This window comes from Maniola jurtina, chromosome 15, assembly GCF_905333055.1.
Source record: "Maniola jurtina chromosome 15, ilManJurt1.1, whole genome shotgun sequence".
Taxonomy (NCBI): Eukaryota; Metazoa; Arthropoda; class Insecta; order Lepidoptera; family Nymphalidae; genus Maniola; species Maniola jurtina.
Window position 1 is genome coordinate 4,897,260 of NC_060043.1, and position 19,018 is coordinate 4,916,277.

General features: G+C 37.5%; 2 protein-coding genes across 5 annotated transcripts in view; one reads left to right on the forward strand and one right to left on the reverse strand.

Annotated features, from left to right (window-relative positions):
• Positions 1-2,992, reverse strand: part of LOC123872517 (active breakpoint cluster region-related protein) — a 28,186-nt gene extending 25,194 nt beyond the window's left edge. Inside the window, exons 1-3 of one of the 4 annotated variants that reach the window (XM_045916834.1) lie at positions 2,576-2,992; positions 888-1,113; positions 23-143 (exon numbers count right to left, since the gene is read on the reverse strand). In XM_045916834.1, coding sequence (XP_045772790.1) covers positions 23-143; positions 888-1,113; positions 2,576-2,851 — 623 coding nt within the window. In that variant the 5' untranslated portion in view covers positions 2,852-2,992. Of the gene's footprint in view, positions 1-22; positions 216-887; positions 1,114-2,375; positions 2,506-2,575 lie in introns of those variants that run through there. The other 3 variants (XM_045916833.1, XM_045916832.1, XM_045916835.1) reach the window with 3 other exon arrangements.
• A 558-nt stretch (positions 2,993-3,550) lies between these two features.
• Positions 3,551-19,018, forward strand: part of LOC123872519 (armadillo repeat-containing protein 5) — a 79,288-nt gene continuing 63,820 nt past the window's right edge. The window contains exons 1-7 of the mRNA XM_045916836.1: positions 3,551-3,925; positions 6,243-6,469; positions 6,871-7,099; positions 9,102-9,273; positions 16,516-16,686; positions 16,835-17,238; positions 17,536-17,863. Coding sequence (XP_045772792.1) covers positions 3,680-3,925; positions 6,243-6,469; positions 6,871-7,099; positions 9,102-9,273; positions 16,516-16,686; positions 16,835-17,238; positions 17,536-17,863 — 1,777 coding nt within the window. The 5' untranslated portion in view covers positions 3,551-3,679. The remainder of the gene's footprint in view (positions 3,926-6,242; positions 6,470-6,870; positions 7,100-9,101; positions 9,274-16,515; positions 16,687-16,834; positions 17,239-17,535; positions 17,864-19,018) is intronic.

Genomic DNA, 19,018 nt, shown 5'->3' on the forward strand with positions numbered 1-19,018 from the left:
TATAATTACTTTTATAACTTACTTTGGTGGCACTTTCTTTTTAGAAGCTGTCGCCTCTGCAGAACTACTTTCTGATGATTGTGGTGAATCATCTGACTTCTTGGCGGCATTCTCTGCAGCTTTCAAACCATTCACTTCAATAACTGTTACAAAATCACCTGCTTGTGACGCTGGACGGGTTTTATTTTGAGTTTTATTTGTTGTTCCTAGATCTACTGAAAGATTTATTTAAACTATATTTAACAGCTAAATGATATGGATAAAAACCTTTTTTATTTGTTAGAGCATTGAGACAACATTACAAAATGATGTTCTTAATCATGCATTTCTGTAACTGGCAAAAATATGTTACATAATTACTTATCAAACTAACACTATGTATTTCATAAACAGTGTAATGGCTTAGGCCACGCAACGCGTGTGACGTGTTGTCAGAGGTTCGTCATGCGTGTTTTGTGGATATTAAAAATACTACAATGATGAATAACCACAGAACTGCAGAAAATCATGAGTGTTTAAATAACATCCAATAATCCTAAATTGATATTTTTACTTGTTTTGTTTTTTTTTTTGAGGGGGTTGCCTTATCATGTGATCAGTCGGTGGACTATGAGCAGATTGGTTGGAGGACAAGTTGGTGTTTACTTGTTTCTAATAAGAAAATGTGGAACACCCTGCTGTGTCTATATATCCTGGCGTATATAACTTAAGTACCTTCTATTCATGAAAAGATTGAATAGACATTTCTATACTAATGAGTTTTAACCTAGACCTAATTATCTTCATTTCCATCTGGCATGATTGTCATCAAGCGCAAGCCTACCTTGCATTTAAAAAAATAGTACAAAATAAGGTAGTGCAAAAATAAATAATCAAAAACATTTTACCATTACTATCAATATCAGTTCGTTGTACAATTTCACTATTGCACCGTCTCCGAGCAGCCTCGGCTGCAAGGTTTGAAGAGAGTTCATTTATACATTGATTCACTGAGCTCCTTTCAGCAAAGTTTACTGGTTTGCTTCTTAAGTGGACCTCTTCACATTCTGGAGCTTCTATTGAGTCATCACTCTTTAAACTTGTTTCACTTTTCTTAGATAGTGAGTCACAGTCCTTTATGTAACAAAACAAACATAGTAAATCCAAAATCGTTTATGCAATATAGTTTGTTTGATTTATAAAACATCAACTATCGCCGGCACACTACTGAGTATGGGCTATCACCGTAAACCTTTGGTCATAGCCTACCAGGCTGGCCAAATACAGATTGGCAGACTTCACACACTTTGAGAACATTATGAAGAACTCTCAGATATGCAGATTTCTTCCCTGCACTTTAAACTGCCTGATCACTTATAACTCAAAAATATAATATAAAGCCTGACTGATGTCAAAACTAACTAGTGATGTCTACAACTTCTGCACATGGATAGGTTTTTAAAAATCCCATGGGAACTTTTTGACTTTCCAGAGTAAAAAGTAGTAACTGTAAACATATTGTATTAAGCAGATGGACCATGAAAAGGTAACAGACAAACACACTTTTGCATTTATAAATGTTGGTATGGTTTCAAACAGATGATACACAACTCTATGTATGACACATAATATACCTATTACAAAATAATACAACCATTCATACTGTAATAACATCTTGAGAATTCTTGAGTAGTGGTATTGTTACTTGACACATAAATAATAACAGTACAAGTACATATAAGCACTACTCTAGGCAACAGAAAATGCATAAATAACTAGTAAATAATACTAATATATAAAATTAAGCCTCAAGGTTTATTTTGTGGCTGTATTTTATGCTCAACAAAATGTTAGTTAAACAGTTAATAGGCTAAAAATTTAAAACTCAAATTACAGAATAACTAATTAGGTTTTTAAAAATTGTGGGGGAACTCTTTGATTATCTGGAATAATAATTAGCCTATGTCCTTAGAATGCAAGCTATCTTTCATCAAACAGATAGGTTGTGAAAGTAGTATGAATTAAATTTCTTAGCAGTTGTACTGCAATTTATTTTATATAAAGGAGAAACTGAATGACTAATCAATATACAACTTAAACTGTTGGATATATAAGACCTTGACAATTTGCATGTTAGTTCTCTTTATATATCATAGACCCCCACTAAGAATGATGTTGGGAAATTTTATAGGGATCTCTGAAGAATCTAAATACATACAGATGAATGTTGGGAAAAATCTAATGTCTATTAAAAAAGAAAAAGAGACGCATATGATTTAAAGCAAACAATTTTATCCTATTATGGCCAATTACCAACAACAAAAATTATGGGGTTCAACTTAATTTAAGAGAATTTGAAATTGTTAAAGCGACAAAATAATTAATTATTAACTTACACTAACATTTGTTTTACTCATCTTCTAATAATAGGTAATTATTCTTGTAATTTTTTTCGTAAATTGAATATAAGAGTTATCACTTTTCCAACTAGATATTAAGATCAATTAAGTATTAATATAAGTATAACATTACTTAAACGTATAGATTTTCTAGGATTGTATTACTGAATAAATCGTAAGATAAGCCATTGATTTACCTGCTTGCTATCAGATGTCTTATCATCATTCGTGTCAGCCCCTGAGGGCGGTACCGTTCTACTTCCCTGTATCGCTTTGTGTTTCTCGACGTCGGACAGCAAAGTTTCTAAATATTCAACGTAAAACTCTTCTTTTTCTAACTCCTCTCTAAGGATAGCTACTTTCTGTTTATGTTTAGCCAAATTGGCCCTCACATCTTCCTCCCAAGCGGCAGGTAAAGCACTCTCTGGAAAACGTTGCACCCAAACGCGTTGAAAGTCCCCGAAGACACTCATCTCTCACAAAACGATTTCATGACAATTTTATGTTACAATAATAAGAAATCACAGTATTCCGTAGCGTAAAAAATATAAAATATTATCAGAATTTCTGACATCGCAAAACCATTTTTTTTTTATTAAAGAACACAGAATACAGACTACAGACCAAGCACAGATTACTATGCATGCACAGATGCAACCTGTTACAGCATATGCTAGACTTCGTCTGTATTGGTCAGCTGTGTTAGCTGGCGGGCGTGCTCTGCCTTTTTGGAGTGTTTTTTTGTTAAAATTGACTGGAAAGTGCTCTCAGGGGGTGCCGTGCGTATGTCGGCGAGCGCCGGCACAGACGGGGTCCATACTTGTACTTACTTGTTACAAATAACAGCTACAAACTTGACATTGGCTAATCTTTGTAAGTAAAGCCAGACGAGAGAGAAAATACAGCATATGTTTACAGCAAAGAGTATATAAGCTACAGCTTTTTAAATGTACAGATCAGGAATGTATCCTTAATGTATCTATAAATTTTTATTTTTTATATAGATTCATGTTATAGAGGTTCATGTTATAACTAGACGGAATTGGGACAGATGGACAGCACGGCTCTGGATTCTAGCTTTTTGAGCCTAAGAATAGAGAACCTAGACCTGACAATTAACTTTTTTTTTTGTCTGGTCAGTGATTGACATTGACATTATTCTGGCCACAGAGCAAATTGAAAATTGAAGTAACTTGAATTTTTTAAATTAATTTTAAATGAGTGAAAAAGAACTAGTTGAGATCATTTAATTATTTGGTTTGCAACCAGTTTTTGTCTATAAATGAAGTACTTGTTCAATAATGGATAAAAATCATGTAAAATTAGTCCTAGATGGACTGAAGTCCTCATCTTCTAAACGTATTCAAGATTCTCTTATAAAAATAAAATCTACCATAATTATAAATGATAGAGGCATTAAATTGTTTCGAGATTGCGGTGGCTTAGAATATTTACTCCCACATTTACGTAAACCAAATGAAAGAATACTTGATTTATCTTTAAGTATACTCGGCAATGTGTGTTTAGATGAAAAGAGCAGCTTATTGGTAAGTGCTACCTATTATTATTAATTAGTGTACTAGTTCAGCTCTTTCATTTAGGTATTGATTATTTATTTTTGTCTGAAGGCCGAATAAATCTATACTACCTATTAATACTAATAAAATGTAGCAAATACAATCTTACAGCATTGTTTTCTAAAAATCCCAACTTCAATTTTCCTAGATAAAAGATGCCTATCTCCATTATACGGGATACAAGTTGGTTCTGTACCTAATAGATTGTAGTGTAATTATTATAATGTACTTGAGGGTATTTTGATAATAAATTAGTTGTTGGTCGCCCTACCTTGTTTTACTACATGGTAGCAGCGGTGGGATGATGTCCAGAACTTCCTTCATAAGGATTCAAAAATTCCGTAGGAAGTCTTTGACTTTTCAGTATGAAATGCAAACTACCTCTGTACCAAATTATATCAAAATTGTTTAAAATAAATTGCTTTAAAATAAAATGATTGGGCCAGGAAAAGCTACTACACATTTTCGCATTTATAATATTAATATGGATACTATCCTTTAAAAAAGTAACCCTGCACATGTTAAGTATATGACTTATCAGCACAGACATTAATTATAATAGTATAAACCATTAGCTTTTTTACTTAAACTCCTTTCAATCTCTAGATCAATGCCCTCATTCTGTCTTCCCTCTTTCAATATTCCTTTTTTGGAATCTTATTTATGACTAGCTGATGCCCGCAGCTTCGCCCGCGTGGTATGGTCAGATCCCCTGCAGCATCAGGATTGAGAAGTTTGACTCCAAATTTTTTATGAAACAATGTCGCAAAGTTCCTCTATTGATTAGACACCGTAACAGGCTTGCGACTCCTACGCTCCGTCTCAGGAAGGTCCAAAAGTCATTTGTGGGAATGGGTATAATCTTCTATAACAAAATTCCTCAGTCAATTTTGGACTTGCCTTTACACAGGTTCAAAAAATCTATTAAAAATATGCTCCTGAGAAAAGCATATTATACTATCGAAGATTATGTAAATGATAAAAAAGCGTGGATTTGAACTTCGATTCGCTCCAGCAATGCGCAGGACTTCAATTGCTTTTATACATGGCATAATATTGTATATCAAATCTTTGAAAAGAGCAACCGCCGAGTTTCTTGCTGGTTCTTCTCGGTAGGAAAGGCATTCCGAACCAGTGGTAGATGCTTTTGACGATTCGAAAGAACTTGTAAAAGTCTAATTGAATAAAAACATTTTGAATTTGAATTTGAATTTGAATTAAAAAAGAAATGACGCAAATCGGTTCAGAAATCTCGGAGATTTCGGTGTACATAGGTAGAAAAACACAACTCCCTTTTTGAAAGTCGGTTAAAAAAGTAGCCTATGTTACTCCCTGGTCAATTCTCTACTTGTCTGTGAAAATCCCGTCAAAATCGGTTCAGCCGTTCCCAAGATTAGCCTTTTCAAACAGACAGACAGACAGACAACAATTTTAGAAACATGTGATTCAGTTATAGTATCGTTCAAATAACCATATGACCTTAATATGCGGTAGTTATTTCGAAATTACAGACAGACACTCCAATTTTATTTATTAGTAAGTATAGATTGTCTTAGTGATGGCTCTTTTAAATATATTGTAGCAGTTAATTACATTACAATTATTATTAGTCTTTTCTAAAATTCCCTGTTTTCATTGTATTTCTTCTAAGATTTAAGATATTTTTAATTGTATTCCTTCTAAGATTTAAAATATTTAAGATATCCTACTTTTTACACAACTGCTCATAAAAGGAGTAATGTTTTCAGGGTTTATGTTTGTATGTGAGTTTTTTTTGTTCTATGTATGCATGCAATAGTGCATGCATTCATAGAGCATAGTATTAATTTTAAATTGTGCGTGTTGTGTGTGCGTCACAAACGAGGAAGAGGATGCAGGAGACATTGCCTACACCACAATGTTTTATGCATGTGCTATTGCCAGTAAACACGAGGCATCCGTACAAGCATAGGTCTTGGTAGTTAGCACATGCGTTAAAACGCAAACTTAAAGCGCACCAGTGCGGTAATTAACCCTATTCAAAGATTTTTTTTGACAGACCATCGTGATTTTATCAGTCAGCCGACGCAATGCAAGCCAATGCGTGAAACGACGCGCAACATCTTATTCGTAATGACGACGTCGCTTCTCGCCTCTTTAACATCGCTCTCTCTTCGCCTCTCTCATGTGGTTTGAGCCTAATATTAGTTACCTACAATAATAACACCTATGCGCTTCTACGTTACCGACTGCGCTGCTAATCGATTCTGCAACGCGCTGATATTGATCAGATGCAAATTTGTTACAGGTTGGGAAACTGAATACATTTGGACCCTTGGTTTCAATATTAAACACTGTATGCCGGGATAGTATCGTGGGCAGAACATCGCGCGTCATTGGTAACCTAGCGCAAAAACAATCTAATGCAGAAAATTTGCACAACTTTGGAGCCGTTAAAGCACTGGTTGAAATTATCGAAAATAGGGATAAGACCACTTCTTACGCCACACTATCAATGGTTGTAAGAGCGATTCGGTAAATACTATAAGCGATGTATTTTTAATTTTTATGGTGGTAGCCCACTAAATATCCATTAGGATCAATCCACTACAATTTAAAATTCACATTAGATACGATTGTATCCGTGTGTTTTTTGTAAATTATGCCTACGACTTCGTCTGCATGGATTTAGATTTCAGTCACTCAAACTACTCGAATTTCAAACCATTATTTTACCCTCTTAGGGGTTGAATTTACAATATTTATTTCTTGCGGATGTCTATGTCATAATAGCTTTCTGCCCGATTTGTCCAGTAGTTTAAGCTGTGTGTTGATAAATCAGTTAGTCACTCAGGCTTTCTAAATTAGGCTTTAGATGCTATTTAGCGGTTTTTCATATTGACGTCAATTTTCACAATTTGGTTCCTACATTTCAGGCAACTATGGATGGTAAAAGATAAACGCAGTGAAATGCTAAGTTTGAATGCCGTGCGCAGTGTATCCATATTGTTAACTACCGAATGCGAGTCTATGGGAATAATAAAGTCTAATACTACGGACAAAGAAATTGCTGATCCGAAGAAAAGTCAAGAGGATCTTATTGGTGGCATACTCAAGTGCTTAGGGCATTTTACTACATACCCAGTTGCTAACTGTGCAGAACAGGTATTCAACATAATAACCTAACGATTTATAGTATACTAGATCATGCCCGCGACTCCGTCCGCGTGGATTTAGGTTTATTTTAAAATCCCGGGGGAACTCTTTTCTTTTCCGGGATAAAAAGTAGGCGAAGGTAATTTCCGGGACGTAAGCTACCTCTGTACCAAATTTCACATAAATCGGTTTAACGGATAGATTCTTAAGAGTCCCGTAAGAACTGTTTGATTTTCCGGGATAAAAAGTAGCCTATGTCCGTCCCCGGGATGTAAGCTAACACTGTACCAAATTTCATTAAAATCGGTTCAGCGGTTGAGCAGTGAAAACGTAGCAGACAGACAGACAGACAGGCACACTTTCGCATTTATAATATTAGTATGGATTATCTTAATCTTGTCCTAATCCACTTTCACCTATATTTTTTTTTTAAATATTCCCGTTTCCCCTCCAGTTAAGCGTAAACCTTGTGGTAGGAGTGGGTACGACAATAGTATGCAACGGGTGGGGTTTGAACCGCCGACCTTTCGGAATCCAGTCCGCTCCTCAACCATTGAGCTATCGAGGCTCGACCTATTAATATGAAACTTGTAATACCTACTGAAGGTAGTTCTCATATGACTACCTAGTCCAATTCTTGAACAGGTTGAGCTCACTTGGTCACGTGACCCCAAAAATTTACCTAGAACGGTGACACGCCCCTTCTATGTTACTCGCGCAACTCTTATTTCTTATAAGAGAGAGAGAGAGAGAGAGAGATAAGAGGTCAGAGTTCACATAATAGAAAGAAGGGTTTATTAAATTTTAGGCCGCATCGCTGTACGAGCTGAATCGCACTTTATTGCGTCGTAACAAGAGTCGCTACTTAAACGCCTGCGGAGTGATTCTTCTGTACCTGAAAGTTGTCTGGAAGGTACAGATTTATAGAACGGCCTAGGATACAGGATCTATTAAGTATTCTGTTAATCTGTTTGAAGTTTTAACCGTCTTCTTCAGCTCGCGCCCGAACTCTTGCGCTATTGACTTATCGAGGATTATTATAGCATGTTGCGTATGAGCAACAATAACTCACCAAAAGCCCATACCTACCTACTTTTTTCTATGTCATAGGTTTTGTAGCTCACAGTACAGTAAAATTTTTCGAAACTCATACTTAGTAGGCTTAGCATCGCTGGCACAAGAAAACTTTTTAACTGATTTTCATCGAGATAAAAGATGACGCGGTCTCAAAACAACTAATCTGTTTGGCGGCCAATTCCGTCCGAAAATATATCAGAGTTACGTGCTTACGTTGGCCATACACGGTAAAGTTTACCGACAAGTTTGCAGCGGAACTGAAACGACGTCGTCAAGTCAACTGATTGCCATACACCGTCAAGCGTGCATAAAGCTCTGGTTTCCTCCAAAAGCGGTGCCATCATGTAGCGGCCGTAATACAGCGGTGAATGACGTCACTAGAACGTTGTCTATGTAAACAATATGGCGCGGTTTCCTAGATAACGGTAATTGACACCGTAACGTCAAAAAACGGTACCGCCATTTGCATGACGGCCGTCTTGTCGGTGTCAAAGTGTCTGTCAACGTTTTTTTTCCATAGCGGTGAAGGTATTTTCAAGCGTAATATTAATTGGCGTGCCATTTTAAAATATTTATTGTTCAAAATGAGTTACATCAACTGGACCAGCGAGGATGATGTAATTTTAATTGGTTTTGTGCGGGTTCATGATTTGCTATATAATGTAAAACATAAAGATTGTGTGGTCTGTTCACCTTAATAAAACGGTCAATGCAGTCTCGAACATTCCACATGTTTACGGCCGTCTTTTTGCGGTCATCATATTGCGTCCATTTAAAAACGGCACCGCTGTTGGAGGAAACCAGAGCTTAAGTCATTCATGCATATTGATAGCCCTATACTTACTGTCAAGTTTATTCGACGCCTGCTGCAAACTTGACGGTAAACTTAGTCATGTGTGTAAAAGAAGTTTTACTTAAAAAAAATCTTTTGTAGATCCAAGGTGACGGCAGAGGATACCAATGCCTCGTGGCGCTCACTGAGCACCATGAAACTGTAGCTCTCAGGTGTCTTATGAATCTGTGTTATTTATCTACTTGCCGACCATTGTTGGGCATTGCGGGATTGGTTGAATGTTTAGTAGCAATACTTCAGAAAAATTCAACAGGTAAATATTTGCTCATATCGTACACAGTACCTACCTAATATCAAACCATTTGCATTCACTACTTATAACAGATATAACTTTACAAACGAGGCTTGCTTGAAAAAATATGCGGTTAACGCTTCAACCTCAAACCTGCGATGTATCATGTAACAGAGAAATTTTCCTACTATTGACACATACAGTTATTACATTACATTTTTCCTCAATAAGTCAGTATAGTAGCTTATCATCGTCATCATTATCAACCCATTTCCGCCCCACTACTGAGTACGGGTCTCCTCTCAGCTTATAGCTCTCAGTAGCTTATAGTTACTGGTAAATCTCAATAGATGGCGCCACATACTTCAAATTACTGTACTAATTAATGTATCATAACGGGTCTTCATAGATCATAGATCTTCGCACTCACTCTATCCTATATATCCTTTCCTTTCCCACTCATGGACTTCAAGCATACGCAAGTGTAATGCGCTAAGCTGAGATTCAGTGCAACATAATCCATCGCCGGCGTGAGACACTACTTTTCGTGCATTTAATAAACCACCGCAATACCACGTGCGCGCCGCCATTGTGAAGTTATACATACCGCTCATCGAAAACTGTGTCTACACCCAACACGACACATAGTGCAACAGCGATTTACAAATATACCCTGGCCAGGGATGGTGAAAGTGTGGTGACGAGAAGCTGCAGTTCGGAACAGACTTTTGAACCATTCCAGCCACGTAAGTCCAAATTTACCTAACCACTCCCTGGACACACCAATTTTTTCTCCTTCGTCGAATGCTACGTTTTTATGGGGCAATTAACCGCTAAATACAGTCCATTAAAATCAAAATAATTTTGACCGCACGTTTTCAAATATGGTGGCATAAAGCCCCCTTTAATTTTTGTTTTGGAGCTACCATATTTTATGGTCCATTCTCGAACCGGATTTCATAATCTTTTAATCGGATTTATGGGCTTATCCATCCGATTTCATAATAAAATTGACTCGACTCTTTAATTTAATCAAATTATAGTAATATAATTTTTAGTACCGCCTACCTACGTCGAGTCAATAAGTTTGAATTATTTCAAGTAGCATTCACGATTTATGGATACCTAATGTTGCATCGTGTCGTAATATTGCAGAATTATTAGATTATAAGTACGGCCTACGATATACCTACGTAATTCTATCGTTTGATATTCTAGGTTAGAAGTAATAAAGTATTTTTTATAAAATTTCATATTTACCCGCACACCTTTATTATTTCGGTATAAGATTTAACCATAATATAATCCCGCAAACCTGGAAAATAAAACGTATAGATCTACTTATAGGTACGTAGTAGTTAACATTTTAAGTTGTCGTTACTTATAAGACGCAAATAAGGTACCTACATAAGTTCCGCTGTCGATTTTATGAATAGACTAATGTAGGTACGAGCCATTGCGCGCGGAGTAGGTATTCAACCAGCATTGTGATTATTGTATGCACTCAAATACGCGTTCCGTAAATAATATTTTTACGTTTGCAACGCAATAATTTAACCGCTCGCCTAAATATAGGAGTTGTGTGTTTTCACAGTATAACCAACGCATTTTATAGTATATACTTACCGCTAAACTATATTGGTTACATAATATCGATATTTTTTAATTGACATATTTAACCAACATAGTTAAATACCATATTACCTTGTGTTCGATTTATTTAGGTACTTTGAGTTTTAAAAATGACTACAAAGGGTGATTCAGATTTACCGCGTACACATGACGAATGTCAAATGTTAATATTGGAATCGAAACGCGATGCGATGTTTGCGCGAATGCAACGAATCTACGATGCCGCCTTGCAAGTAGAAATTGATTCTAGTAAACTACCTAATCTTTTATGCCAGTCAGGTAACCTAGACACTTTACGGAAGGAATTCGAGCAAACATTAGATTCATATAACGCTATACAGTTAAAATTAAACCCTAAAAATCCTATTAATTATCAATCATGGATGTCATTCGAGGAATTATTTTGTTATGTCAAACAAGTCTTAGCGACTAACAGCAATAAAGAATCTGAATCTAACATGGCGTCTTTGTCAAAGTTCCCTAAATTAAAATCGCATCTTCCGCCTATTGATCTTATTTCATTTAATGGTGATTTAACTAAATGGCCGTTGTTTTATCAGCAGTTTAAAAGTATGATTCATGATAACCCGAATTTAAATAATAGTGAAAGGGTATTTTATCTAGTCGGAAAATTAACTGATAGGGCTGCCGCAGTTTGTTCAGGGTTGCCAGCAACAGCTGAAAATTATAATATCATCTGGGATGCCTTAATACAGAAGTACGACGACCCCCGCTCGCTCGCTTCCGCTTATTTAAATCAAGTGTTGCAATTTAAGCCACTTGCTAATAATAATGATACCGCACTAGATAATTTCATAAACACTTTTGATTCATCGGTAGAAGCGCTTAAACAGTTAAAAATTGATTTGACTGATTTTATATTCCTTCATTTGGCTACGCTTAAATTAGATGAAGATACCGTTAAAATGTTTGAGCTTATTAATCGTAAAAAACAAATTCCAACATATAAAAGTCTTATAGATTTTGTGAAGGAACAGAGCAAGGTGCTGTCTAGAGGGAGCAATGTTAATGCACAGTTGCAAAATAAAGCTCGCTCTAAACACATACCTACACCTGTCACGAGGTCTACTAAGTCTACTAGGTCTTTTGTCAATACGGAAAGCGCTCGTAGCTCTCATGAAAATCATAAGTGTGTCGTCTGTAAAAATGAAAAGCATGACCACTTATACAAGTGCGCTGAGTTTATGAAATTAACTCCTAGGCAAAGGTACGAAATTGTTAAAAATAATTCATACTGTACAAACTGCTTAAGTACCTCGCATAAATATTCCGCTTGTAGCAGCACTAAAAACTGCTCAAATTGCTTTCCGCTTAAACGTCACCATTCAAGTTTGTGTTTCGCTAAATCTAGTAAATCGAATTGTAGTGTCGTTGTCAATGCGCCAACGTCACATATCTGTCCGCACCTTTATAATTGCACACTGTCGCAATCCGCTAATTCGGATATGTCTCGCACTGTGCCGAGCAATCACTCTGAAAATAATGTAATTCAACCCGCTCATGCGTCAGCTCCGACGTCCTGTCCGACGTCCGCTTTGACGTCTGCTCGGACGTCCGCTTATACGTCCGCTAATCAACCCGCTCATACGTCTTGTAATTTACCCGCTCATACGTTTGCGCATACGTCCGCTAGTACGTCCGCTTATACGTCCGCTAATTCGCCCGCAAAAATTAATGTATCAGAATCGTCCAATGATTCATCCGCTAACATTGCCGCTTCTTTATGTACTATATCTCGTGAACATCACGACCGCACCGCTACAACCGCCTTATTGGGCACCGCTAAAATTAAAGTACTGGATAAGTACAATCGCTCTCACTTTGTGCGTTGTCTTATTGACCCCGGCTCACAAAGTGATTATATTTCTATGACTTGCTGCAAGAGATTATCATTACCTGTTCACACGCAAAGCCGCTTCTCTGAAGTTCAGGGAATCGGTGGGACTTCTCAAAAGATACTTGGGATATCCGACTTTAAATTCAAATCTCGTTTTGATGATACTAAAGAATATTCCATACGCCCGCTTGTGGTCGAGCAGATTACGTCACAGCTGCCCGATGCGCGTGTAGACGTAGCAGCTATGAAGTCTTTAATACGAAATATACCTCTCGCAGACGATGAATTCTCGGAGCCAGGAACTATTGAGGTGTTATTGGGAGTAAATCGCTATTGTGAAATCTTACTTTTCAATAAACTGACAGGTGGTGATAATTCGCCTTCCGCCGTTGAAACCACGCTAGGTTATATAATTCTGGGTGACGCACCAGTCGTCCCTCAGCTCCCGCATACCGCTGCTTTTTGTGCATTTGCTCGCGAACCGCTTCATAAAAATAATAATTTAGAAAACCTTCCGATCTTGGCAGAACCTGAAATAGGATTCTTGAACATTGCTCAGCCAGATTGTAAAAATATTAACACCGCAACAATTAATCTTAACTCTGACGATAGTTTCGCTGTTAACATTCTTTCTAAGGACACCACTGCAAAGACAATCAATACTTGTATCGCAGGTGAAGAGAATGATTTGATGCTTGATATTAAAATTTCCAATTCTGACTTACGCGTAAGAGACAGTGAACCTATTCAGAAGAGTTCGGAGAAGGATTCTATTTCAGAGGTTCTCCCTGAGAAAGGTACCGCGTCTGGGTTTAAATTGTCACATAACTCTGTCATATCTAATGATGTTATGTCGACCACTCTCTTCAGAACTCTTCGTTCATATTGTAACCTGCACGCTGAGATTCTTAATACTTTGTTCAATGTTAGGTTTTGTAAAATCGCTTTCTTTGAAAACGTGAGGCAAATGTACCTATATTTCGAAATAAATTCCCCGCACCGCAAACATCAAATAATCTTATATAGATTTGATAGTGATGACCCGCCTTGTAAACATACATTTAACCGCGTCACTTTCGAATTGCGCTCCTCTCCCTTTTTGGCTCTTTGCACTCTGCGCGAAGTTGCTAAGAAGGAGAGAGAGAGATGGCCTCTTGCCGCTGCAATTTTCGAAAGGGACATCTGTATGGGTGACCTTGCTTCCGCTGCTTCTTCCACTGAGGAAGCAGTTGCGATAGCAAACGAGCCAATCCAGATGTTCAAGTCTGGAGGATTTGATCTAGTCAATCGGACTAGCAACCCCTCTGAACTGATACAATGTATACCGCAGTCTGAAAGTATATCTTTTGCAGATGAGCATACTTTCAAGCTTCTCGGTATACATTGGTTTTCCGCATTTGATAATTTTGTTTTTAAAGTTTCGCAACCGCCTACCTCTTGTATGAAAAGAGCTATACTCTCAGCTACCGCACGTCTGTATGATGATTTAGGCCTTGTAGGTCCAGTCATTTTATTCGCTAAATTAATCATAAAAGAGTTATGGCTTCTGAATATGGGATGGGATGATTCTCCACCGCAACACATTGTTGACCAAAATGAAATTGTTTTGCTTACTCATCTAGTAAGTTCGGTCTACAATATAATATCATCTCGCGTAAAAATAAAGGAAGTTCTCGCATTCCCAGATTCAGAAGTCGCCCTCTGCTGGGCACTCTCGTTACCGCAAAAATTTAATATTTATGTAGCTAACCGCATTTCTGAAATTCATACGAATTTGTCGCCACATAAGATGAATTTTTATCATATCGCAGGGATTCAAAGTCCTGCTGACTGTGTATCTCGTGGTCTTATGCCCACACAGTCCTCAGGATACGCTCTTCGGTTGGAGGGTCCTTCATTGATTTCGGTAACTTCAGAAGAATGGCTTCTAACCAAGCGCTCACCTCATGATAATTCATACTTACCTGACGATGAATTTTCTTTTCAAGGGTTTTCACCCGCTAAGAGCTCTATTTTCGTTAAAGGTTTAATTAACACCTCTCTAGATTTTGATCGTAATTCAGTTATTGGTTTGAGTAACCGATTTTTAGTTCGACTTAGTTATTTAAAAACCGCTGCATACGTGCTAGTTCTATTAAAGAACTACCTAAATGCGAGATTATATTCGCTATTATTAAATAGATTTCTATTATTGTACACTATAATTCAGTCCTTCTGGAAACATTTAAAATTTAAACACTTGTACTCATTGCGAGTTCACATAAAGTTCAAAATCACTTCGCATCCAGTTAAGGAAAGAGTTGTAGTTTTCATTTTTTGTGGAAAACGCACCACCCCTCCAATGGCCAATTGGAATTTTTACCAAAGTGATGCCTGGTCGAGACGGAGTGGTTCGTGTCGCGCAAGTTAGAACTAAGTCTGGAACTTACGACAGGCCTATAGTTAAGCTTTGTCCGTTGCCAACGCAGTAGTTTTAATTTATATTTAAGTTGTAGTTTACTTAGTCTTAAGTTATCTGCAATATTACGCACCCTTGCAATATGGGTTTAATTTATAAGTTTAACGCTACTTTATATCCTTTTTACTTAATAATTTGATGAAGCAGAGCCTTCATGCTGAGGGGCGTGGTAAATCTCAATAGATGGCGCCACATACTTCAAATTACTGTACTAATTAATGTATCATAACGGGTCTTCATAGATCATAGATCTTCGCACTCACTCTATCCTATATATCCTTTCCTTTCCCACTCATGGACTTCAAGCATACGCAAGTGTAATGCGCTAAGCTGAGATTCAGTGCAACATAATCCATCGCCGGCGTGAGACACTACTTTTCGTGCATTTAATAAACCACCGCAATACCACGTGCGCGCCGCCATTGTGAAGTTATACATACCGCTCATCGAAAACTGTGTCTACACCCAACACGACACATAGTGCAACAGCGATTTACAAATATACCCTGGCCAGGGATGGTGAAAGTGTGGTGACGAGAAGCTGCAGTTCGGAACAGACTTTTGAACCATTCCAGCCACGTAAGTCCAAATTTACCTAACCACTCCCTGGACACACCAATTTTTTCTCCTTCGTCGAATGCTACGTTTTTATGGGGCAATTAACCGCTAAATACAGTCCATTAAAATCAAAATAATTTTGACCGCACGTTTTCAAATATGGTGGCATAAAGCCCCCTTTAATTTTTGTTTTGGAGCTACCAGTTACAATTAATTAAACTATTATTATTTTCCTACATCCTAATTCCACACTGACTGAATATTGTCAATCTAACAAATTGTATAGAGATTTCAAATCATCCATATACTAAGCAATAGATTTACGCATAGTTAACGTTAACTGTAAAAGTTTGTGATTGCAAAACAAGTAAGGACCTAGTCCACTATGCAACTGCTTGGCAGGGGTTTACTGGGACCGAAAAGTCTTGAGTGGCCATATCCATACCAACCTTTTTATACGCCTCATGTTCAGATAGGACTTCTTGTTTTGCGCGCACTATACACTAAAAAATGAACATTTTGTTAAAAAATAGCGAGCAAACAAGCAGACGGGTCACCTGATGTTGAGTGATTACCGCCGCCCATGAACATTTGCAGCACCAGAGGTACTACCGATGCGTTGCCGGCCTTTCAGGAATTTGTTGGTCCGCCCCTTGAATAACTCCATGTTATAATCTAGTGGGAACACCCCCGATGGGAGTTGATTCTACAGTTTGCATGTGTGCCTCTGTATATTCACTCTATTATAATATTGTAGATATGTCTTGGTGGCCCGACGGAGCCGCGAAGGCTCTAGCCCAGCTTAGCGGGGAGGCAGTGAATCGGTCTAGGCTGCGTCGTTGCGGCGGACTGCCGTTACTCGTTACAGCAGCTCGGGACAATGCACACGCGATGCATGCACTTCTACAATATGTTTTTGATGATACTTGTAAGTACTTGTTATATATCTATCTTCAATGTAAAAATAACAGCTATAGGGCTAGCACGACCACAACGAGAATTTATCTCACGGATTAAATTTTATCGATATATTAGAAGATATTAGATTAGAAGATAGTGTTTATGTTTATTTTCAGCGTTTCAGATACTAATTCACGAGGGGCTAGTGGGGCTGCTCACTGATAAACTAACAGAATATATTTCAACAATGGAATACGACCATAACTTGGAAGTTGGCCAGAGTGGAGCATCAAAACGTAAAGAGAAACAAAAAAATGAACCTAGCGTGTATGACATGGCCTTACAAAATATGACTAGTAGTAACAAAGAAAAAGGATTGTTTACGAGACGAAAAAGTATATTGTTATCTGAGACAGGTGATGATTTAAAGGTGGTGATAGAAAGGGACAACATGATCGTCGGATTTGTGGATGCTATTGACAGCGATGGTTCCGAAGATAGCGATAGTGACGAAGAACCTCCTCAGCGAAAAAGAGGCGTGAAGCGAGGGAGATCGAAAAGTCCTAAAACTTTAAAAAAGGTTGGTTACTCTATTTAAAAACTTGGTTTCTTCCCATTGATTTCTTAGGAAATTGATATTTTTTATTTTTATTAATTCTCATTCATGACTTCATTTTTTTAGAACAGTTATTATGTACACTCATGGGTATTTCCCTCAGCATAACTTAACTACCGCAATAACACAAAATATCTCGCGAAATTTATCAACTTTTTATTACACCTGTTATTGTTGCAAAGAAATTGATAAAATGGAATTTTATTTTGTCGACTACCTAGGGGTTTACTTAATGGTGGTAATGGGTCTTTTTATTTCCAGAAATCGCATTTAATTAAGATGGCAAGTAAGGACTGGTCGGCAGGGGTTTACTGGGAGCCAAAAAGTCCTGAGTGGCCATCGCTTTACCAGCCATTCCCTGACAAAAGCCCAAATCGGGACCAAGGGCCTTTATCGCCGGCCTCAGATGGGAACTTCTCAGACATGAGTCCAGACTACCGGGGGTCTAGTAGTAAGAAGAGTCGGTGGGATTGGAGCCCTGACTCGGGCACTAGTACGGGCGAGGGGAGCTCTACGTCGCCTTATTGGACGGATTACCAATGGAGCCCTAGTAGTTCTGGACCGACGTCACCCTTTAGCACTAATGATGGTTAGTAGTTTGAAGGACATGTGGCCTAGTTGTATCATAAGTTAAGGTAATTACTATTTGACAAATCGCAAAAATGCTGTACTTTGAAGTAAATTGTTTATTTTTCTAAAGCATTAACAGCTATTAAATACATGCAATTAAAAACTTCAGTCTGTGAAGATTATAAGGACTTCTTTTAATTTAGTATACATTATCCCAATAAAAAAAAAAACCAAGTTGAAAACATTGCTGTTCGCAACTTGTTCTGTAAAAGTTTTCTTTAACATCTTGATACTTTGAAGCCAACCTCCAGAAAATGATATGTTTAGGTTTAGCAATCAATTTTAACTGTTAGTTTTATACTAAATGTTTTTCGTTTCTTAAATAATCTAAAACTAACCAAAAAACTTCCTGTGCTATTTATTTTCTTGCAGGCGCTCTATGGAATTCAGTGTCCACTGGACTGTCATGGCGGAAGGACTGTGCGCGTCATTTCGTCGCAAAATATTATTTAAAATGAATTTAAGCTTATTATTTTTGAATGAAAGTTGTGTTTATAATCGTTGAAAAATAAAATAGGGATTTTTTCATTTCTAAATGAAGCCTGCTTATATACTAAAATTTATTCGAAAGTTACGGTTTTACCAGGTAAATACTCGGAGGTTGTCATAGATTATGATGACAGATAGTAAGTGTTCTAAATAGGTATTATACCTATGTTTTTTAGGAGATAGCGCGCCTCGTTTCGGGCGCCGTGTTCCGAAATGGATTTCGTAGTAGTGCAAGTTTGGTGTAAGTCCCACATGACGGAGGGGTATGCGTCAGGCATTTCCTGTGTACAAAAAAAGACCTATATTTCGGATCCATTTTTCATCACTGACATCATGCACTATTCAAAGACTGGTCTTCAAGCATTGAGGAATTTTGGACGAGAGACATCTCGAAGGTTCCCGAAGGCTGCCTAACTGAGTTAGATTTGTCGGCTAGCTAGCTTTTTTTGAAATTGGACCTACTTAGCTGGATTGTGTGTTAGAGATTTCTTATGAGATATTATATGTACATAATATAACCATCATAAGGAAGCTCAGATTCATGCTGCGGGCAATGGGGAGAGCCTAAAGGTTGGAACGCCATTTCTGCGGCCGTGTTTCCTGCCATATATAACATAGATACCTG